Source organism: Gossypium arboreum, chromosome 5, assembly GCF_025698485.1.
Source record: "Gossypium arboreum isolate Shixiya-1 chromosome 5, ASM2569848v2, whole genome shotgun sequence".
Classification (NCBI taxonomy): Eukaryota; Viridiplantae; Streptophyta; class Magnoliopsida; order Malvales; family Malvaceae; genus Gossypium; species Gossypium arboreum.
In genome coordinates, this window is record NC_069074.1 from 13,619,371 (window position 1) to 13,640,258 (window position 20,888).

The window sequence follows — 20,888 nt, forward strand, 5'->3', positions numbered from 1 at the left end:
CGGTGTAAGCAAAAGGCTTTCATATCAGGAGATATTTGAATTTTGTGAGACAAGGTCAGAGTGATTTTGAACTCCCTGTTCTGATTTGTAAAAATCATTAAAATTATAAAAATTAATTAGGAGTCATACTATATATGTATGGATTCCTTATTGAGTCTATTTTTAATAGAAATAAACGTCTTGGTTATTTGAATTCTGTACATGGAGAAATTTGGTTCGTAGTGAATAGGGGTCAGAGCAGCTGAACCCTGAAACAGGGGAGACTTCAACTAATAAACTGTACTAATTGGCCCAACCAAAAATTCTAGAAAAAAATTAGTAAGTAGATATATGAGCCTAGATTTGGGAAAATTTTACGGATTTAGATTTCGAGTTTTGTAACTCGAGATATGATTTTTTTTGCATCTGTAACGCAGTTGGACAGCTTGTCTGGAAAGTGTGATATAAATTGTTTGAATTTGTTTAAGTGCTCAAATAAGTTTAGTAATGCCTCGTGCTCGACTCCGGCGACGGTCTCGGGTAAAGGGGGCGTTACAATGCTCTTACCGTTTCTTCATAAGCATATATCATTCATTTCATTATATCAATATTTCATGCTCCATCATTTCTATATATTTTATGTATATTTATTCCGGTAATAGTTTATATCAAACTTAACATAAATTATATTCCATGTATTTATACTTATTTCGTTTATCTATCTTCATAATTATTTCATACAACTATTTTGTACATATATTTCCATATGACCAGTTCTTGTAAACATTTCACACAACCATTTCATATAACCATTCGTCATCTGATACGTATTACCTGAATATCAATTGTTCAATAGATACCATAGCGTCTCCCATCCACGGTCTTATTTATCTTTGACATAATGCCATAGTGTCTTTCAACTATGGTCTTACTCATTTTCTGTCATGTTGCCATGGTATCTTTCAACCATGGTCTTATTCTTTTCATGTCACATTGCCATGGTATTTTTCAACCATGGTCTTATTCATTTCATATCACGTTGCCATGGTATCTTTCAACCATGGTCTTACACATTTCATATCAGGTTGCCATAGTATCTTTCAACCATGGTCTTACACATTTCATATCAGAGAGCACACTCTTGCGAACCTCATCCTTATAGTGGGATTACCAGTCTAGGCTAAATCCCCTGTAATATAAACTCATAGAGTATTGTCGGGATTACCAGTCCAGCCTAATTTCAAACCCTAATTCGGATTACCCGTCCGGGCTAAATCTATTTTACACGTATTCTTTGGGAGGGCTATATCAGAATAGGATCACCCGTCCGGGCTAGATCCTTTTTACCATCAATTCCTTTTCAGAGATCCATCGAATTTTCCTTTCATTCAACTGGGATTTATTTTCAATTTATATCGAGTATTAGCAATATTTCATCAATTATCATGAATTGAACATTCAAATCATATTTTTATCTCATAACCACATTTTTCAAGTATTTAAAATACAATTCAGGTTACATAAACTTACCTCATTACTTGCTTGTGTTTATAACTTCATTGATCCGATATCTTTTCTTTTCCACGATCAAGTCTCATATTTGAGTCGTCCGGATCTTTATAAATAAATTTGATCATCATTTTCATTCATTTCATATTCTAATACATTTAATTAATGCTCTAGGAAAAATTACCATTTTGCCCCTAAACTTTTAATTAATGACGATTTCATCCTTAAGGTCAGGAAAATAAAATTCTTGCAATTTAATCCTTATTTCCAGCTACTATTCTCATACATATTGATAACAATCCATGAATTCTGTAAAATATCAAAATTTACAATAATTTCAAAACTTTTCAATTTAATCCCTAAAACATGTTTTCCCCTATCTTGAATTAAACTAATAATTTCATTCAATTTTATAATTTAAATAATAAAATTAATCCATTTCACGTAATTTGATCAATTCTAAAATTTTTACAAAATTACCCATAAAGTTTTACTTTTATTCAATTTAGTCCCTGAGCCTAAAATATGCAAATTAGCCATGCTAAATGAATATTCATATATGTTTTCCTCCTCCTCCACTCCATTCCACATCCTTAATGTATATAACACACTTGTAAGTAACATTATCTATATTTTTTTATTATTTACTTTTATGAATATTCAAGCTGTCCATCTATGTCATAGTCACTAAATTATTCATATCTGGAGATATAGAACTCCAAATTAAGATCCACTAATTTTCCCTGAAACTAGACTCATGTATCTTATTACCATAAAATTTTCAGAATTTTTGGTTTAGCCAATAAGTACACTTGTTCTGCTGTCTGATAGTTCTGACCCTTCTTCACTAAAAATTAATTATCTCCTCGTACAGAATTCAAATGATGTTTCCGTTTGTTTCTATTGAAAATAGACTCATTTAGGATTCTAAACATATAAATTTAAGCTCATAATTATTTTTTTCCAATTTTTTATGATTTTCCAAATTCAAAACAGGGGAACCCGAAATCATTCTGACCTTGTCTCACAAAATTTATTATATCTCATGATTTACAATTCCATTTCTTACATAATTTCTTCTATAAGAAACTAGACTTAATAAGATTTAATTTCATATTTTATTCATCCTAAAATTAGATTTCTACAATTTTTGATGATTTTTCAAAGTTAGACTACTGCTACTGTCCAAAACTGTTTTAGTACAAGATATTAATTACCATGTTATAACACCCTTATTTTCTTTTTCTACACCATTTCTCATCACTTTCTCTTATTTTATCTTCACTAACATATCAAGAACATAGGATCTTATGTAAGAAAACTCTACTATAACATTATTTCCATGCTTTGTCAATAATAACAAACTTAAAAACATATTGAAATCTTGATATACTTACCTTGTTCTATTGATACTAATCTTTAACTTGATTTTCTCTTTCCTCCAGCTTCTATTTCTTGAATTCAACTTGATATTTTAACTCCCCATGGTCTCCTTAACATTTTTCTCTCTTGGTAGCTATGGAAATTCTTTTGATTTTTGGGTGAAAATGGTGAATTTTTGGTAAAAGGACCAAATTGTAAAAAAAGTAAAATTTTCTTTCTTTCTCTCTTTCTCTCACGTTAGTGCATGAGAAATATGGATGAGAATTTCTTATCTTTCTTTCTTTATATACTAATAAAATAATAATAAAATATATTATTAAAATATTAATAAAATAATATTTATCTAATTAAAAATTATAAAATATCAAAATGTCTCTAGTATCATTATTACTTTCTAGATTTCTCTCTCTTCCAATTGACCATTTTGCCCTTCATTATCTTTTAAAATTCCATCCTTGAGTCATCATTTAATTTGGTAAAATTGTAGTTTAGTCCCTCATAGTTATTCATCTATTCAATTTGGTCCTAATTCATCCATTTTCCTTAGTTTCTAGATCATTCCACCCTTAAAATGTTTACACTATTGGTCCTTTAACTTTTTCATATTTACACTTTAACCCCTCAAATTTTGAGTATTTACTCTTGTGCAACAAAACTTTTCTCACTTTTACAATTTAGTCCTTTCTTGAGTTAATATATTATAATATACTTCCCAATATTGACATAACTCAAAATTTCCCTTTTTGTCACTTTATTTTCTTATTTTACTATATCACGGATAATATTTTACTGTAAAAATTTTCGGAATATTACAAGAAGGGCAATGTGGATTCTTTAGCTTGGAGATAGGATGCTAATAGGAGATTCACTGTGAAATCGACCTACTTAGTGGCGTCAAATAATTTAATGGAGGGGTGTAAGAATGGTGGAAACCAGTATAGCATTTTAGAGGACCCTAAAGAATTTGAATTTTCCTAAGATTAATGTGCTTGGATAATTTGTTAATAAACAATGAAAGAAAGAGAAGGCATATGACCATCGAGGTGCGAAGTGTGCAGAATCAATTTATTTTCTAATATAATATTAGATATAGATGCCATATCTATAAAAGAAATTATATATTTAATTTTATGTTCATATCAAAAATAAAATGATAAAAACATAGGCCTAAACATCAATATATAATAAATTATAAAACAATTTACTACATTTATTATTAGTATTTAACAACAATTAAGGTAAAAAGAAATTCATTAATCTCTCATACTAATAGCATCATTGAATTCAGTGCGTCGTGATTATGGGCCAAATCCATCTATCTTGGATTGATTACCCCCAACACACATCACCAAAATTTGTTGGAAAAAGATAAAATGAAAAGTGGGCATGCAGTGCACGTGATATTTCCACACCTGCGACAGTCTGGCTGAAGAACGAGTTAAAATGTTAAATTTGCTAACGTGGCGTATATTTAAACTAGATCTCACGGTTATCAACTCACCTCGTTTTCGCTTCCTGCCATTTTTACTACGTTTTCACGAATCTCTAATTTTAACTAATTTTCCTCCATCTTCTTCAATGATTATGTAAAAGCCTGCAAAATCTCAGTTGTCCAGTACAATGGCTACCCTCTCCTTTTCTTCCCTCAAACCAAACACGTTATTTTCTTCTTTTCTCTTCCCTTCTAAAAACATATCTTCCCGCCCAATTATCTATACCCTTCCTCATCGGAACACTCCTCCACTCACTTTCTCTGCTGCCAAACGCCCTCCCGCCGCATCCGCAACCAATTCATCCTCTTCCGTTACCGTCGAAACCGTCTCTCCTGAAAATGACGATAACTCAACCGTTTTCGTCATCCGTGCGCGTAACCGTACCGGTCTCCTCCAAGTTATCACGCGCGTCTTCAATATCCTCGGTCTAAGCGTCGAGAAGGCCACCGTAGATTTTGAAGAAGACTATTTTGTCATGACGTTCTTCGTAACTGATTCCCGCGGCAACAAGATCGATGATCAGAAGAGCTTGGAAAGTATCAACAAGGCCTTGATCGACGCAATCGACGGTGACGATGATGCCGCCTTGTCTGTGGCTCCGTCAGATAGAGGGGTCGTGGTTAGGAAGCCTCGGTTGGATTTTGGGGAGAGGAAAGGCCAAGCTGAGAGGATGCTTGGATTGATGGATGTTTTCTTGAAGAACGACCCGATTAGCTTACAAAAGGATATTTTACATCACGTTGAGTACACGGTGGCTCGATCGCGATTTAGTTTCGATGATTTTGAAGCTTATCAAGTAAGATTAAAGTTTCGTTGTTGGGTTGAGAATGAATTTTGACTTTCTTTTTAAAAATTTGGCGGGAATGTATAGTATAACTTAAGTGCGATTGTTTAACAGGCTTTGGCGCACAGTGTAAGAGATCGGTTGATTGAACGTTGGCATGATACTCTGATACATTTCAAGAAGGAAGACCCAAAGCGAGTTTACTTTCTTTCGCTTGAGTTTCTTATGGGTATACTTCTTACCTTTATGAGCCTTATAATGTTTACTCTAATTAAAATGATGGATAAGTTTAAGAGCTCTCGAGAAGTTTGGTTATGCTTTCTATTACTCTCCTAGCACCTATAGTTTATCAAATCTAGAGGATCAGACTTCGGTTTCTATTACAAGTAGAACTAGATTTTGAATTCACATGTTATTCTGGATTTTCTTCAGTGCTTTAAATATCATTCATGCTAAACAACTATTTGCAATTTATATTTTCAGGGCGTTCGTTGTCAAATATTGTCATCAACCTTGGAATTCGCGACCAATTTGCAGATGCTTTAAGCCAGCTTGGTTTTGATTTTGAAGTTTTAGCTGAACAGGTTAACTTGACATTTGATTTTCTTCTGTACTCCTTTATTGTCCTAATCTTAGATTATTATTACTAGCATATCACGATCAGGAAAAGTAATTGTTTGTTTGCGAGGAGAATTGAATACATCAAGTATATTTATTGGAGATCATGTTGTGTGGTAGTCGGAGATTTGAATCTAGGTGAATCCAATGGATGGCCATATTCTTGGGAGCCTAGAGCCAAAAAACTGTATGATGTTAAGGTGTGCTCATCCTTTCGAAACAGTCTCTCCTTGGAATTAGAGCTCAAGGGAGATCTCTGTTTGAACAAGTTAAAAACTGAATTCTTAATCATGTTGGAAGAAAGCTTTTCTTATATATATACATTGTACACTCAGATAATTATTTACTTTCCTCTTTATCTTATTCATTATGATAATCTAAGGAAGGAGATGCTTGCCTGGGCAATGGAGGCCTTGCTCGTCTTTCAGCATGTCAAATGGATTCTCTAGCAACTTTGGACTACCCTGCAGTGGGGTATGCCTCTATTGTATATTTTTCTTGTAAGATTTGTGGAAGCATTTCAAGTAAAAAGTAATACATATAAGTCTTCCATTAAGTAGGGGTACTGAATCATTATCCATACTGGCTTTGAAACCAAAAGGATTATGGGCCGTGAAGCTGACTTGCTTATCTTCTAATTAGTATCAGCTTATTTATAATCTATGCTAGTTTTCCTTTTTCAATATCATTTAGCGAATTCTTGCATCAAAATCATGTCATTTAGTTCATGCATAACTTGTATATCCTCAAACGAGAATTGGCTTTTATGTTTAATAATCTAATTCTAGGGGATTGTTTCTGCAGCTATGGATTACGCTACCAGTATGGGTTGTTCCGTCAAGTTATAGTGGATGGATTTCAACATGAACAGCCTGATTATTGGTTAAATTTTGGAAACCCTTGGGAGATTGAGCGGATTCACATAACATATCCTGTAAAGGTTTGTAAGCACTTAGATGTGTTCAATTATCTGTGGGAATATTGGATGTTTGACTTTATCTTTCTATTCTTTTGCAATTCTGTATTGTTTACTAAACTTCTGTTCACTATGTTTTTGGATGGTAAAGTTCTATGGGACAGTCACAGATGAATTTTTGAATGGAGAGAAATGTAAAGTTTGGGTTCCTGGAGAAATGGTAAGGCTGTAATTCTTTTCATAAATTGAAGCCTAGACATTTGCATAAAATTCTTTACCCATTAGTTATACTCATGGGCGATGCATGATTTAAATGAGTGCTAAATTTAAGTGAATGTGGTTGGCGTTTTTTTAGCTTAGCAATATCTTCATGTTCATAGGTTGAAGCTGTGGCATATGACAATCCAATACCTGGTTATGGAACAAGGAATACCATTAATCTTCGCCTTTGGGCTGCGAAACCAAGTGATCAACATGATATGGTAATTTTGACAAATCCAATCAGTTATGCATGAGTTCTATGTACACTTAGGTGGATTAAACTAAAGTATGAAGATCTGGCACATAAAACTAATTCTTATGATCTAGATTCGCTAGAAATGCTATAGTTGGACTGAGCTAACAATGCTGATTTGGTAGCTTAAAACATAGTCATAAATGCAATCATGTGTTTTTTTTCTTTACGGATCTCTTCTATATCCTACCCATCAAGCTCTGCTTAGACAGCGAGGGATTTGGAAATCTTTTTGAATAATTTCTTTCAATTGTTTTGGCTTAATTGTTTTGAAACATGCTTAATCCAACTGAAGTGATATCAGTTATTTGCTGTTTCAATGTGCTCATTTCTTTTATCTTTCTCTTCTTCTTTTTTTTTTATTTCACTATTTGCATTTCGGAGAATTATATTTTGGCTAGAGCTTATATTAGTAAGGTTAGCATCTATCCTGTCTTGTATAGTCTTTGAGGCAGGTATTTGATGTCGGTTCTAGAAAGATTTCTTAATTAGTAAGAATTTTGTATATTTCAGATATTTTGTTACTTTTATTTTTAGAGATTGTAATTTTCTGTAGGTGTTATTTTGGAAAATTCTTTAAGATTTTGATTTTTGGTTTTGTATGATATTTATTGCCATACATGCTTATGGATTCTTGTTAGTATGCGACCTTGTTATGTCTTAAATTCTTGGGTTTGGAGCATGGCAATGCAGGAGTCTTTTAACACTGGGGATTATGTTGATGCTGTAGTCAATAGACAGAGGGCTGAAAGTATTAGTAGCATACTATACCCCGACGATCGTTCTTATCAGGTGTGATTGCTTTTCCTTAACTTGATTGGTTACATCAAGATTATAGTCTGCCTCATCAATTTTTTCATGCTTCATCTTCTAAAGTTTTTACTGCAATTGTTTGATTTATGGGAAATTAAAGGTACTTAGTCGGAGATTATTAATGTTGCATTCACTGAAAACTTGGTTGAAATGTTTGCTAGGGGTTGAACAAATATGTTTCTTTGTCTTTCTTTAGATCTACATTCAAATTTCTTTTTGGTGGTTTCTTTCAGGGCAAAGAATTGCGGTTGAAACAGCAGTATTTCTTTGTATCCGCATCAGTACAAGATATCTTCAGAAGATTCAAAGACACTCATAAAAAATTTGACGAGTTTCCAGAGAAGGTTCTTAGCTGCATGTTTCATGTGTCTATTAGTGCATAAGCATATGTAGAGACCCCTCGAATCGGATTAGTTTGTACTGATCTGATCATGTAGTGAGGTGACATGGCTTGGTTCTACCTCCTGAATCTTGTGTAACATAGCTGTTCTCAAGGTTCTCTCAGGTTCTCAATGTCACATCCTTAACAATTGATTTGCTTTCAGATGATGGCAGTAATGAGAGTTGAGTGAGGAATCTTTCTCTTTACTGAGAAGATTTTCGTTCCACTTTTATTATCATCCCTAGGTTGAGTGCTGACTGCTGCTTGACTCGTGTTCTGTCAACTCCAATTGCATTTTATATAGGTTGCACTGCAGCTGAATGACACTCATCCATCTCTTGCAATAGCTGAGGTGATGAGAGTGCTTCTGGATGAAGAGCATTTAAGCTGGCATAGAGCATGGGACATCATATGCAAAATATTTTCGTTCACAACTCATACTGTATCACCTGAAGGACTGGAGAAAATTCCTGTGGATCTACTGGGCAACCTTCTCCCTCGACATTTGCAGGTGTGTTTTGTTTGAATTTTGCAATGTACTTTCTGCTTTGATAAAGTTTACCCGTTTCTTTGAATTACTTTATGTGATTGAAAGCCTAAGTAATTCTACTGGACAAGCTTCATCTTACAATATTCTTTCATTTATATCTGATGTCATATGGTATAAGCTTCATCTTAATAATTTTCTTAACTACAGCATCGTGCCTCCAAGGTACAGAACATGCATGTGGTTAATTATTATTTTCCACGTAACTCTTTCCTGTATTACCACACTCCTTTAGATTGTAATTTATTAGTTTGATTGGTTGTCAACTTGTTTCCTAATATTTTAGAAAATTGCTCTTTTCAGATTATATATGACATAAACTTCAACTTTGTGGAAGAGTTAAAGAAGATGATTGGTTTAGATTATGATCGGCTGACCAGGATGTCAATTGTTGAGGAAGGTGCTGTGAAGGTATATATCTCAAATTTTATGGGTTTCTAAAATTTATGTTGTGTTGATGGATTGCTAGAATGTTATGAAAATTGAAGTTCATAACCATCCCTTTTGTCAGAATATTCGAATGGCAAATCTATCAGTTATTTGTTCTCATACCGTGAATGGTGTGTCCAGATTACATTCAGAGTTGTTGAGAACAAAATTATTCAAGGTAAAACTTATATTTGTTTTTTCCTGCTTAAACGTTGCCTTTCCTTGTAACAAGTTTGAAATAGAACTCAGCTACGATGAATGTCTTTAATTAGTTGATCTTAATTGTTGTCCATTAATGCTTTTCAGGACTTTTATGACCTATGGCCGCACAAGTTTCAATACAAGACTAATGGGGTGACACAGGTTTAAAATAAGTTACAGTTTTTTCAGTACATTAACTTACTGATAGGTTAAGTTGTTTGCTACCTGTAAATAAATTTTAGACTTGTTACTGTGATGCTGTGATGCATCTTGCCCTGATAACTAAAAGTACGCGAATAATTTAAATTCACCTGCTGTGTAGTTATTTTGATCTCTTAATATTTGGTTTCTCAGCGTCGCTGGATTGTTGTTAGCAATCCTAGTTTATGCGCTCTTATCTCAAAATGGCTTGGAACAGAAGCTTGGATCCGTGATATTGACCTTTTAATAGGCTTGAGAGATTATGCAACTAATGCTGAATTGCATCAAGAATGGAAGATGGTACTTTCATAGTTGGCATGCTTCACCTTTGAAACAAAACATATCATTGGCTAACTCATTCATTTATTGTTAACTATTATCTCATAGGTTAAGAAGGTCAACAAAATAAGGCTTGCCGAGTACATTGAAGCGATGAGTGGTTTGAAGGTTTTGAAGAAAGCTATAGTTTTTGCACCTACATTTCTTTTTCCATTTTTAAGGAGCTCTGAAATGATGTAATGTTGGTGCATTATTTGTAACGGGCAGGTCAGCTTGGATGCAATGTTTGATGTGCAGACAAAGCGAATACATGAATATAAGCGGCAGTTGCTTAATATACTTGGCATTATCCATAGATATGATTGCATCAAGGTTAACACCATCTTTGGCTGAAAGAGCCATGAAAACTTGTGGAATTTATCAAATGCTTCTTTTTATATGTGCCTTTTTGAATTGTCCTTGTAGCAAACTAACAACATAGGTTTAAGTTTTTACCATCCTGTTGCTGGATGTTTGCAAGACCAACAATTCCTTACTCATTGTAATATGAGTTGATTAACCATTTCCTTAACCATCATCTTTTTGGCTTTGCATAAAGATGTTTAAGTATTAAAAATTGTGCATATTTTCGAACTTTGTAAAATAAGTTAAAAGAATGTGTAACTCAGAGGTATCTTTGCTCATGCTATTCTCATTTGGTGCAGAATATGGACAAGAATGATAGGAAAAAAGTTGTACCACGGGTCTGCATAATTGGAGGAAAAGCTGCTCCAGGATATGAAATTGCAAAGAAGGTTATAAAACTCTGTCATGCTGTGGCTGAAAAGATCAACAATGATAATGATATTGGAGATCTTTTAAAGTTGGTAAGCTAGTATTTATTTTATCTAGAAGTTCAATGGAACTCTGAAGCGTGTATTGTTTACTAAGAAGGGTGAGTAATTTACCCTTAAAACAGATATAATCAGCAACCATGATGATGAATTAAAGCTGCAAGGACCTTTATATTTGTCTTCTAATAACATATCTGTCTTTCTAAGTCATTAAGTACTATTGCAGGTCTTTATCCCTGATTACAACGTTTCTGTTGCTGAGATGGTAATACCAGGGGCTGACCTTTCTCAACATCTAAGGTAGTATGCATAAGTTTTGCACATTAGATGATATTATTAATTTCGTTAGCAGTTACATTATGTTTTGTAGTGATTGCTGATTGGGATTTTTCTTTGTGTTTTTATGTGGTCAACTATTGGCTTCACTTATATAGATAGATCTATTTGTCACTCTAAAGTTGTATACCTCCATTTTACCATTTATTTGGGTCGAAATATTTTGGAATCTTTTAGTATTAATTGTCATTAAGCTTACGTATGAGCAGTTCAGAATCACTAGGTTGATGGAACAGTATAATATAATATCCAAGTGATTAGTTGGGGCAGAATTAGTCTCTCCACCTTCTGAGCCCCTTTTTCCAGAATTAAAAAAAAAAAAATCCTCCTTCCACTCAACTTGTCTACTTCTGATGTATACTATTTTTATTTTCTGGTCCAGCACTGCAGGACATGAGGCATCAGGAACTGGCAGCATGAAATTCTTGATGAACGGATGTTTACTTTTAGCCACAGCAGACGGTTCTACAATTGAAATGGTTGAAGAAATAGGTCAGGATAACGTGGTAAGTGCTAAATCAACAGTCATACAAATGAATCAAGGTAAAAGTACCATAAAGTCCTCTATATTAGGTGTCGGATTGCATTTTACCTCCTCTGCTCAAGAAATGAGCAAATTAGTCACTATACATTAGATCAAAGAGCAAATTGGTCCTTCTATAAAAAATTTCATCTATTTCTGCTGTTAAAAGTTGGTCTCTTTACGTTAACATGAGGTACACGCGGCACGTCATATGTCACTGTCTAATTATTTCGTCAATCATGCCAGTTTTTAATAATACAAAAGAATGAAATTTTTAATAGAAAGTACCAATTTACTGTTTAATCTAATGTACAGGGGCTGGTAGAGACTCCATGGTACTTTTATAATGAATTAACAATATTAGTAGGAGTAGATTTCTGATAACATTTCTTTCAGTTCCTGTTTGGAGCAAAAGCGCATGAAGTTGTTGCGTTGCGCAAGAAAGGACCCACTCTTAAAGTTCCTCTTCAGTTTTCGCGTGTTGTAAGGTATTATACCCCTTCATTCTACGTAATGTATAGCTTTATCAGTACGTTTATGTATCCTTGCTTTTCTTATACAGAGGTTGAGTTGATTTAGATATTCTTGGTTTAAATTTCAAGTGATTTGAGTGGCATTGTGTAACTATTATATGTAGGATGATCCGAGACGGTCATTTCGGGTTTGAAGACTATTTCAAATCTTTGTGCGACAAGATAGAGGGCACGAGTGACTATTTTCTTCTTGGTGCCGATTTTATGAGCTATCTAGAGGCCCAGGTAAATAGTTGGTTTTCCATCAGTTAGAAATAAGAATACCTTGTAAAAGGGAATTGCATTTTAATTGTGGACTGTGTTGAGATGAACAGGCAGCCGCTGATAAAGCGTTCGTTGATGAAGAGAGATGGATAAAAATGAGTATACTTAGTGCAGCTGGCTCTGGGAGATTTAGCAGTGATAGGACAATCCAAGAGTATGCTGAAAACACTTGGGACATTCAACCTTGCAGATGTCCCTTTTGATTTGGGAAGTGATGAAGCTCTCGCAATGTCATGTGCGGGGCTTTTTTATTTAATAATAAAATAAAACGAATTGAATCGAATAAAATTACAATGAATAATAACAATGTTTCTAAAATTAATAATAGAAAATAATCAAAGCAGAAACAAAATTAATAATAGAAAATAATCAAAGCATTCAAAAATATTTGAGTTGGAGCTTGAGATAAATATTGTTGTTGATAGGACGTTATAAATGTTTATTTAAAAAAATTCAGACGGAAACATATTGCAAACTTTTTTGCCCATTTCAAACAATTTTGATTTTGGACGAATTATAATAATATCTTCTCTTTTCCTTTACCAAAAAGATATATCTTGTCTTTTTCGTAAATAGAAATAACTTTATTCAACTGATTTTTGTTTGGTTGTTCATACTTCATGAAATAACAATTTTCTCCTGGATTCTACAAGCTTCGATTACCCGCCACTATTTCTGTTTACTTCTTCCGAGAAGAAAAAGGGAGAAAAGATAAAAATAAAAATAAAAAGGGTTGTTTAGAAGAGGCAGTAATGGCGGTTAATATGATTCTCCTTCCCTCCATTTTCAGTTTTTTCTTCTTCGTCTTCTTCTTCTTCTTCTTGTCACTCGCATCTCAAGATGAACAAAGTAACAACCACAATCTCTTGATCCTTGAATTGCGCGACGCCAAGCTCAAGATCTCTCGTTTGGGTAAAATTTCTTTTTTATTTCTTTACTGATAAATATATACCTTAGTTAGAGTTTCCAAACAAACACTGATCTTAACCTCGATTCCTTGATTGTTGTAAAATATGGATGCAGAATCTGTTCTTGAAGAAAGAATTCAAGACCTTAATGCTAAAACCCTTTCTCTTAAGGAACACCCGAAATCCCTCGAGGACATGGCAAACAAGAGCACTTATCTGCAGTCTGCTCTATCTGATCTTAAGGTTCAATTCTTTCCTAAGAAGCTTTGCTTTTGTTTTTAGCTTTGTTTTCATTTGTATGTTACTCGGGTTTATTTGGATTGAATGCCTTCTCCCTATTGTTGTCTCAAAATGAAAAAAAAGGTGGGGGGTGCTTTTGAAAGCAGAAAATTGAATATTGGTAGGGTTTATTCACTTAGTAATCTTGTTCCAAAATTACATAGCATATTGACATGTGATTTTGCAATTTCTAAATGTAGATAGCATATTGACATGTTATTTTGCAATTTCTAAATTGTAGGATCATTCGTTTCTTGCTGATGAAAAGCTTAACGCTCTAGAAGAGGAGGTTCGTTTTAAATGCTTCTATAAATATAATCGCTCTTTCAATTTTTTTTTCGTCCTATTTGATTCCTTGTCATGTTTGTAAGGGTGAGTGGCAAGAAATATTTGCTTTTGTGCAATTCAACTGACTTTAGTACCAGGCTTCATGATCCTAGGTACACAGCCTTTGGGCTGTTTCGAGAAAGAACAATTTCGATCTTTATGTTTTAGAGTTGAAGGCACAGGACGCTGAGGATAGACCGGAAGCTGTTACATAGTTGGAAAGGTTAGCATTTACATTCGTTAATTTTGTTTCTGTGTAGAGACTCTGCTTGTAAATGATGAGATCTTCGTCTTGTTTTTTTTTTTTTTTTTTGGGGGGGTACAATTATAATATGAGGTGAACCCTAAACCCTGGGGTGTCAACAAGAGAGCATCAATCACTGCTCCAAGGGGATGTTGGTGAGGGGTTTTTCTTGTTTGTCATACACCATGACCATCTAATGCTGAATGACTAAGTATTTCTTCATATTATAACGTTATATAATCTATAATAAACTTTAATGCCTCGTTTAGTTATCTAGTGTATTAACACAAGGAAAAGCTTACTACATAAGTATTAAAATAGTTTGTCATAACATATAGTGTATATTTAAACTTGAAATTAGAAAGATAAGTAGAACTCTAGTAAAAAATAGGAACTCTAGTTAGTTTGTAACTCATGTACTAAGACATGAAGAAATAATATTCCTACCGAACGTAGCATAAGAGTTTCATCAATAACTGCAAGAATGCTTTAAGCACCTATTTGCTGCTGTTCCAATTATTGAAGTTTGTGTTGCCTCATTTCTAGATTTAAATATCCTTGTTGGGTTGGGAGAGGTTTTGTTGGGTTGGTTATCAGGTATTATGGTTTAGGTACCAGTCACTGGCTCAACGCTAAGCTGTATTTCTTTAAATGGAAGAGAATTATTATATCCTCATATTCTTTCTAAGTTGTTAATGAAAATGACCATATTTTATCAGAACTCTTTCTTGGTTATTTGAACTTTCTTTTGATTGTTGATGTGTAAAAGCCTTGAAAACTTGTTTATTGCCTTTTGATTTTATTATCTCTTGATATAACTAATATTGAAATAACTTGTATTTTACTCACTCAAAGTTTCATTCCCTTGCATTTTAGATGGCAGAAGTTGTTACAGAACAATGGGTTCAAATTCAACATCTTGAGCAGTTACTTCAAATTGCTAAAGTATGGTCTTAGGCCCTAATGATATCAGTTATTTGTTAAACTCGGGGAAATTTGAAAGAAAATGACGATAAAGGTTTTTCTCATTATAATTATCCTTTATTTGCATCATTTCTTTGTGTTACAGATGAGGGCATTGCAAGCTCAAAAGCAAAGGAATATGAGATGCACATTCTTGAAGGTAAGATAATAAGTTGACAGTCTTTCAGACCTCTTCTTTTCCTCAGTCTATGTCCCATTAAATTACTGTAAATTTTATCTTTGTATATCAAAGCATCAGCAACAGTTATAACTTTTATAGTTCCTTTTAGTTAAGGCAAAAATACTTTGTCATATGCTCGTTTTTCATGTTAGTCATAAGATAATCTAATCTTGTATGTGAATAGTTCATAGATGGCATTTCTGGAAGACATCTACCGAAGCTGTTCAAGGCCTTGGATGCTTATTCATTGGGAAAAGGACCTATCATAAGATACTATGTGTCTCAAGCTCTGCAACAATTGAAAAGATTTTACTCAGCTATTAGAAGGTTTCACCCTGAGGTATGTTTGATACTGCATGACTTTCTAGATTCTTGTCTGAAAAATAGTGGTGTCACTCTTGAAGGTCTTCACATGTCAAAACTTACTTGACATTACCTTTGTGAAAGTTTCCATAAAAAAAAGTGGTCACGAAACATTTGAATTTCAGTATTGGGCTTGCCTCTATCAACACCTCTTCCACTTTCCTTAGCAATTTGACCCAGAAGACTGTAAGATATAATGGCTTCAAGATTGCAGAATCTCTTTCTTTTACTAAGTTCTGAAACTTATTATGGAAACTTTTGGTCTTTTCCAACCTAAAAAATGGAAAATCGGTGGGTTGATCGGTCATGTAAATAAGACTGAGTATTCGTGGAATTATAGTTCTATCAGCCAAGAAGAGTATATTATGAACCTTAAACTATGTACCTTAATTGGCCCTTTATTGTTGCCTTGAATGATATTAACCATAACTTTTATGACCAAGGCACTGAAATTGCTTGTAAGAGAAGGATAATAATTGTCTTGCACTTTCAACTTGAAATTCTCTGCGTACAATCATCTCTGTTGGATGTATGCAGACATTAATTCTGCAATCTTGTGCTTTACTTCAGAATATTATTTAGTAACAATTCAATTTTCCTTCAATGCACAGAATTTGGCCTGCTTTACAATTGGAGTTAAATTAGCAGCATGTTAAATTTCTTCCATCTGTCTCCTTTGTGCTCATCAGAGGTTCCAGTTTACAAGTTAATATGTATTAGTTTTAGAAAATATTGACCAAGTACAAAGAAGTATATCCCTTCCCTAGGAACCTCTGGCTTTGCAAGAAATAAATGTTTTCTGTTTGTTTGCAGTTGCAAGCTTTCATCAAAGAGGAGATGCAAAGAAATGAACTTACTGCTGCTTTTGTCAATGATGAACTGGTATTCTTTCTGGTATGTTCTTGAGTACCAGCTGCCATCTTCTGTACATGAAGATTTACTTGAATTGCTGGTATAATTCATTTTATGGTATTTCAGGCTTCTGCTTTCATTACCTTCCCTGTACTGGGTGCTTGGATGCTGCTTTTAACATAGTTCAGCTAGGTGAAGAAATTTTCTTTTAGGGGGTAGTGTCTTACCCTGAAATAGTAGGTGACATCCAAGCTGTTGTACTTTGTTTTCTCTGATCTCTTTTACAGATTGGTTTTTGATATTAAAAGGTGAAAGAAGAGTTAGACACATGTACAGCGTACAGCGCCTGGTCATTTTGTTGCCAATGAGTCAATTTTACATGGAAGTATTCCAGGGTCCAGATCAATACAGTATGATATTCATTGACCCAAATGTTGATTTTTGAGGCTTATGATATTTGCATATATTTGTAGCGTAATCAAAATTGGAGTCGATCATTGAATTGATTGTGTACAAATATACGTAGACATTAACACATTGGGAGCGTTTCACGTCCATGATAATTTTAATCATTTTTCTTTAAAAAAAATGTGGGGATTTGAATTTTAATTTTTTTTCTTAAAAAGCTGGTTCCGGTAACGCCGTTGATGAAACTAAAGAAGAGCCGTGGCATCCATGAGTGAAGAATAACTATTAAACAAAAACAAATGAGGAAAGTGGTGAGGAGGAATCGCAGATTTTTGTTAAAAGAAAAAGGAAAACGTGAATTCATTGATGATTCATCATCTCTCTGTAGTCAGTCATCATGAAATCAACGTAAAGAAAGGCAAATGGCGGGCGATAAGGCAATTCCTTGATGAAGGTATTTCAAGCCTTGCAAAAAAACAAAAACCCTTCCTTTGTTTCTTTTTCTTTTTTTTGTCACCTTCCGAAGTCACAAGGCTAATCCATAGTTGAGACTAAAAAAAGAAAAAATGGAAGAGTCGACATGGGAGCAAAAGCTCCAGGCTCTAACCCACATCCTAACGAGCCCCACAACCTCACCGCCTCTCCACTCTCAACTCTTCATCTCCACACAAATCCCATGTTTCCTCAACTGGGATTTCCCTCCAATTCTCTGCAATAAACCCAACTCCCATACCTTCCCATCCCTCCACCTGAAATGGGGAATCTCTCTTTTCCTCAAAAGGGTCTCAAGATTGGGTGTCCCCGAAACTTCCTGGAGGTCCAAGTGCCCTTACTATCAGCCCCCACCACTGATTCTGGCCAAGGGAGTGGATGAAGCACAATGGGTCGATGCGCAAAAGCGAGAGTATGTTAGGAAGAGGCTGAGAAGGAAACGCCTAGAAAGCCATGTCCACCCTTTAATTCCGATTTTGATTCCCGATTTATTATTGTTCTCCCTGCTCTGGTTCAATCCATTTCCCCTTAATGATTCCTGACAATTTTCCTTGTCTCAGAATTGTGTAATAATAAGTACTTAACTCTTATGTCTTATCAGTTCTCTTGTCAACGTTGGATCATTTTATTTGCTTTGGTCGATTTCGGATTTCTTTCTCGGTAGCACTGTTGTTTGCCTTAACAAAGTATCTACTCTCAGAAATTTTTCTTTCTTTTATAGAAGAAGAAGATGATGATGATGATGATGAAAAGGGGCTTAAATTGAGGCCCCAAGTAAATTAATTAGAAGCTCCAACAACATCATAAAGCAAAACCAGTAATAAAGAGTTCTGATTCACTTTGCTTAATATAGAATTTACCTTTGCCAGATAAGTCCGCCTGTAATTTTGGTTAACGTCTAAACATGCATTTATTTATTTATTTACAACTTACATCATCAATTTTCTCCCCATGTATAACCGACCAAACTCCAACTGCACTACCTGAAACTATTTATTCGGTTTAGTTAAATCTGGCCTCCACTTTACCACAACATAATGGGGCGGGCCATCGCCTCCACTTTATTCAATACTTTCAGCTTCTAGAATTAAAAACAATACATCATGGTTTCTTTATTATGTTACTTTAATTTTTTCCCCTTTTCGTATAGTCTTGTTTTATATTAGCAGTGTTCATAAAAGGTTGAAGTTTTGGATTTTAAATGTTTGAGTTTAAGTTTACCATCTATAATTGCAATACGGGTCTCTGTCACTTAGTGTCTATGTTGTGTGTTTTACCTAATTGTTTTTTTTAGATTTTATCATGTTTTTGTTCAATTCTTTATCTATTATGAATTGTATCAGTTGAATTTTAAGTTATAATTTATTGAACATATATATTTTTTTGTCTTCTAATTGTACAGTTTTATACCAGTGAATTTTAAAAAAAATCATGTGATTATAGAATATATGACATATATTTATGAAATTTTAGAAAAAAAAAAAAATGTTAAGTATACATCATTTTCAGTCACATTAGAATCCTGATAATACATTATTTCTACGGCTTCTACTTCACTAAACTGATGATCACATTGGATACTACCTTTTCTTTTCTTTTTAACTTAATAGTTTTAATGCTTTTCGAGTTTGGCAAACATTTTTTTCAAAAATTGGGTAGGATTCGATGGCCAGATTGATACAATCTTTGTACGGCCGAAACGCTTCCCCACCGTTAATCAAGCAACTAAACTTCACTTAATCCAAGGAAAAGAAGAAAAGCAAAAAGTAAAAGCCAAAAGAAAAATTATTCAATTGATTGGTCAAACACTAACGTTGACAATAAAGCATTTTTCTTTTAACTCTCTACCATTGATTTTTTATTCCAACCCATCCTTACAGCTTTTTGTTATTGTTGTTTTCTAAAACAGAACCTCATAATATCAGACATATTGGGACTCCGAAAGTTCAACCTTCAGCGGGAAAAAATCCTTCTTGTTTCCATTATGTTCATTTTGTTATAGATAGAGGCATCGGTGCTTGAATTTTGAATGCATAAGCACGAACCATAAAGTTCAATCAAGATATGAGGAGAATTTTCTTTTTCTTTTTCTTTTATCTTTGCTTTTCTGTTTTTCCTTTGTTGATGGCGCCAAACGTAGTCTTAAAGTATATTAGATACATCTGGTGATCAACATTCAATTACAATAAAGAGTATAGATAGATACATCAATACTATCCAGCCCTCTTTCATGATGATGTTGCAAGTTTTGCACTCCACCCCCATATTATTATGAAGAGGAGAAATTCCTGTTACAACATTAATTGAGCTTTATTTTCTAAGAAATGACTTCTAACATTAATAAATTTGAATCAATTTATAGCTATTTCTCGTACTCTTTCGTAGTATAGCTTTCTTTTTATGCTAAAACAGGAGATGATTAAGATTACAATACACTGCAAAATGATTCCACCTTTTTTTTTTTTTTTTTTGGTTCTCTCTTTTATATGATCAAATACAATGTTGATATGAACAAGGTTTTGCAGTTGTAGAAAATCGTGGAGGACTTTTTTTTTAAAAAAAGAAAGATAAATTTCATAAAAAAATGTGAAGTTAAGCATATTTAGTGATGGGTGGGGTATGGGGTGGTTTGCTAACATGGAATGCGCATGGCAGATTGGCACTTTAAAGAAGGGATGGGGCCGAGGGGGCGGGAGTTGTTAAATCCTCGGCGTAGAAAAAGGTCAGTAAGCGTGTCCCTGGCATTAGACAAGGAGAGGGGGTAGCACATGCACAGCCCAACTATGTCTCTTTATTTTATGTCCCACTCCACTCCCCCTCATCTCTGCCGCAACATTAAATACCTTATGCATCCTTACTATTCATAATGGTTTTTGTTGGGTTGATGTTACAAAATTAAATTTTTATTATAGATGTATTAATATTTTTAAAATATATAAGATTTTTTTAAGTAGGAGTTTAATCTTTGGTGGTGATGTTGATTTTAGATATATTCCCCACCCGCAAGTAGATATCATACATTCTAATATAATTAAAAAAATATAACTAAAATATATTTTATATTATTTTTATATTTTTTGAATTTTTAAATTTTAAAAATTAATTAAATGTTCATGTGTCATCTACACGTATGCAACGTTAGCGAAGTTTAAAATATATTAATTTTTTCATTCGTGATTTGAAAAAAAAGTAAGTTTAAAGGTTAAAAAGCATAAATTTAAATAAATAGTTAAAATAATTTTTTTATAGAGTTAGAGAATTAAATAAATTATTATTTTATTTAAAAATAATTTTCAATAAATTACTAATTTAGTCACATAATCTAATATAATTT

General features: G+C 33.6%; 3 protein-coding genes across 5 annotated transcripts; all 3 read left to right on the plus strand.

Annotated features, from left to right (window-relative positions):
* Positions 1-4,331: 4,331 nt before the first annotated feature.
* LOC108453300 (uncharacterized) lies at positions 4,332-12,825 on the plus strand. Of its 2 annotated transcripts, XM_017751326.2 has the most exons (22): positions 4,332-5,160; positions 5,263-5,377; positions 5,632-5,732; positions 6,149-6,240; positions 6,571-6,706; positions 6,834-6,902; positions 7,063-7,164; positions 7,890-7,988; positions 8,243-8,353; positions 8,696-8,902; positions 9,242-9,349; positions 9,450-9,545; positions 9,674-9,730; positions 9,923-10,069; positions 10,157-10,216; positions 10,316-10,420; positions 10,753-10,914; positions 11,108-11,181; positions 11,600-11,723; positions 12,137-12,228; positions 12,378-12,498; positions 12,588-12,825. In XM_017751326.2, the coding sequence occupies exons 1-22, from the start codon at positions 4,492-4,494 to the stop codon at positions 12,738-12,740; spliced, it is 3,000 nt and encodes a 999-aa protein (XP_017606815.1). In that variant the 5' UTR covers positions 4,332-4,491; the 3' UTR covers positions 12,741-12,825. The 2 variants fall into 2 exon arrangements, with proteins under 2 accessions (XP_017606815.1, XP_052883917.1); XM_053027957.1 differs by lacking the exons at positions 9,923-10,069; positions 10,157-10,216; positions 10,316-10,420 and having other exon boundaries at positions 4,346-5,160.
* Positions 12,826-12,971: 146 nt separating this feature from the next.
* On the plus strand, positions 12,972-17,086 carry LOC108453302 (uncharacterized). 2 transcript variants are annotated; one of them, XM_017751328.2, is made up of 9 exons: positions 12,972-13,449; positions 13,561-13,688; positions 13,966-14,013; positions 14,150-14,274; positions 15,172-15,240; positions 15,365-15,418; positions 15,624-15,779; positions 16,616-16,696; positions 16,781-17,086. In XM_017751328.2, the coding sequence occupies exons 5-9, from the start codon at positions 15,172-15,174 to the stop codon at positions 16,835-16,837; spliced, it is 417 nt and encodes a 138-aa protein (XP_017606817.1). In that variant the 5' UTR covers positions 12,972-13,449; positions 13,561-13,688; positions 13,966-14,013; positions 14,150-14,274; the 3' UTR covers positions 16,838-17,086. The 2 variants fall into 2 exon arrangements, with proteins under 2 accessions (XP_017606817.1, XP_017604213.1); XM_017748724.2 differs by lacking the exons at positions 15,172-15,240; positions 15,365-15,418; positions 15,624-15,779; positions 16,616-16,696; positions 16,781-17,086 and having other exon boundaries at positions 14,165-14,272.
* A 165-nt stretch (positions 17,087-17,251) lies between these two features.
* On the plus strand, positions 17,252-18,151 carry LOC108453301 (uncharacterized). Its single transcript, XM_017751327.2, has one exon. It carries the CDS (start codon positions 17,629-17,631, stop codon positions 18,094-18,096), a length of 468 nt encoding a protein of 155 aa, XP_017606816.1. The 5' UTR covers positions 17,252-17,628; the 3' UTR covers positions 18,097-18,151.
* The last annotated feature ends 2,737 nt before the right edge of the window (positions 18,152-20,888 follow it).

Bases quoted from the DNA above. Each gene is read 5' to 3' on its own strand.
- LOC108453301 (XM_017751327.2), top strand. From the start codon at position 17,629: ATGGAAGAGTCGACATGGGAGCAAAAGCTCCAGGCTCTAACCCACATC.
- LOC108453300 (XM_017751326.2), top strand. From the start codon at position 4,492: ATGGCTACCCTCTCCTTTTCTTCCCTCAAACCAAACACGTTATTTTCT. The intron at 5,378-5,631 runs GTATACTTCTTA...TTATATTTTCAG, and splicing joins TTCGCTTGAGTTTCTTATGG to GGCGTTCGTTGTCAAATATT. The intron at 9,731-9,922 runs GTTTAAAATAAG...TTGGTTTCTCAG, and splicing joins AGACTAATGGGGTGACACAG to CGTCGCTGGATTGTTGTTAG.
- LOC108453302 (XM_017748724.2), top strand. From the start codon at position 13,290: ATGGCGGTTAATATGATTCTCCTTCCCTCCATTTTCAGTTTTTTCTTC. The intron at 13,450-13,560 runs GTAAAATTTCTT...ATATGGATGCAG, and splicing joins GCTCAAGATCTCTCGTTTGG to AATCTGTTCTTGAAGAAAGA. The intron at 13,689-13,965 runs GTTCAATTCTTT...TCTAAATTGTAG, and splicing joins CTGCTCTATCTGATCTTAAG to GATCATTCGTTTCTTGCTGA.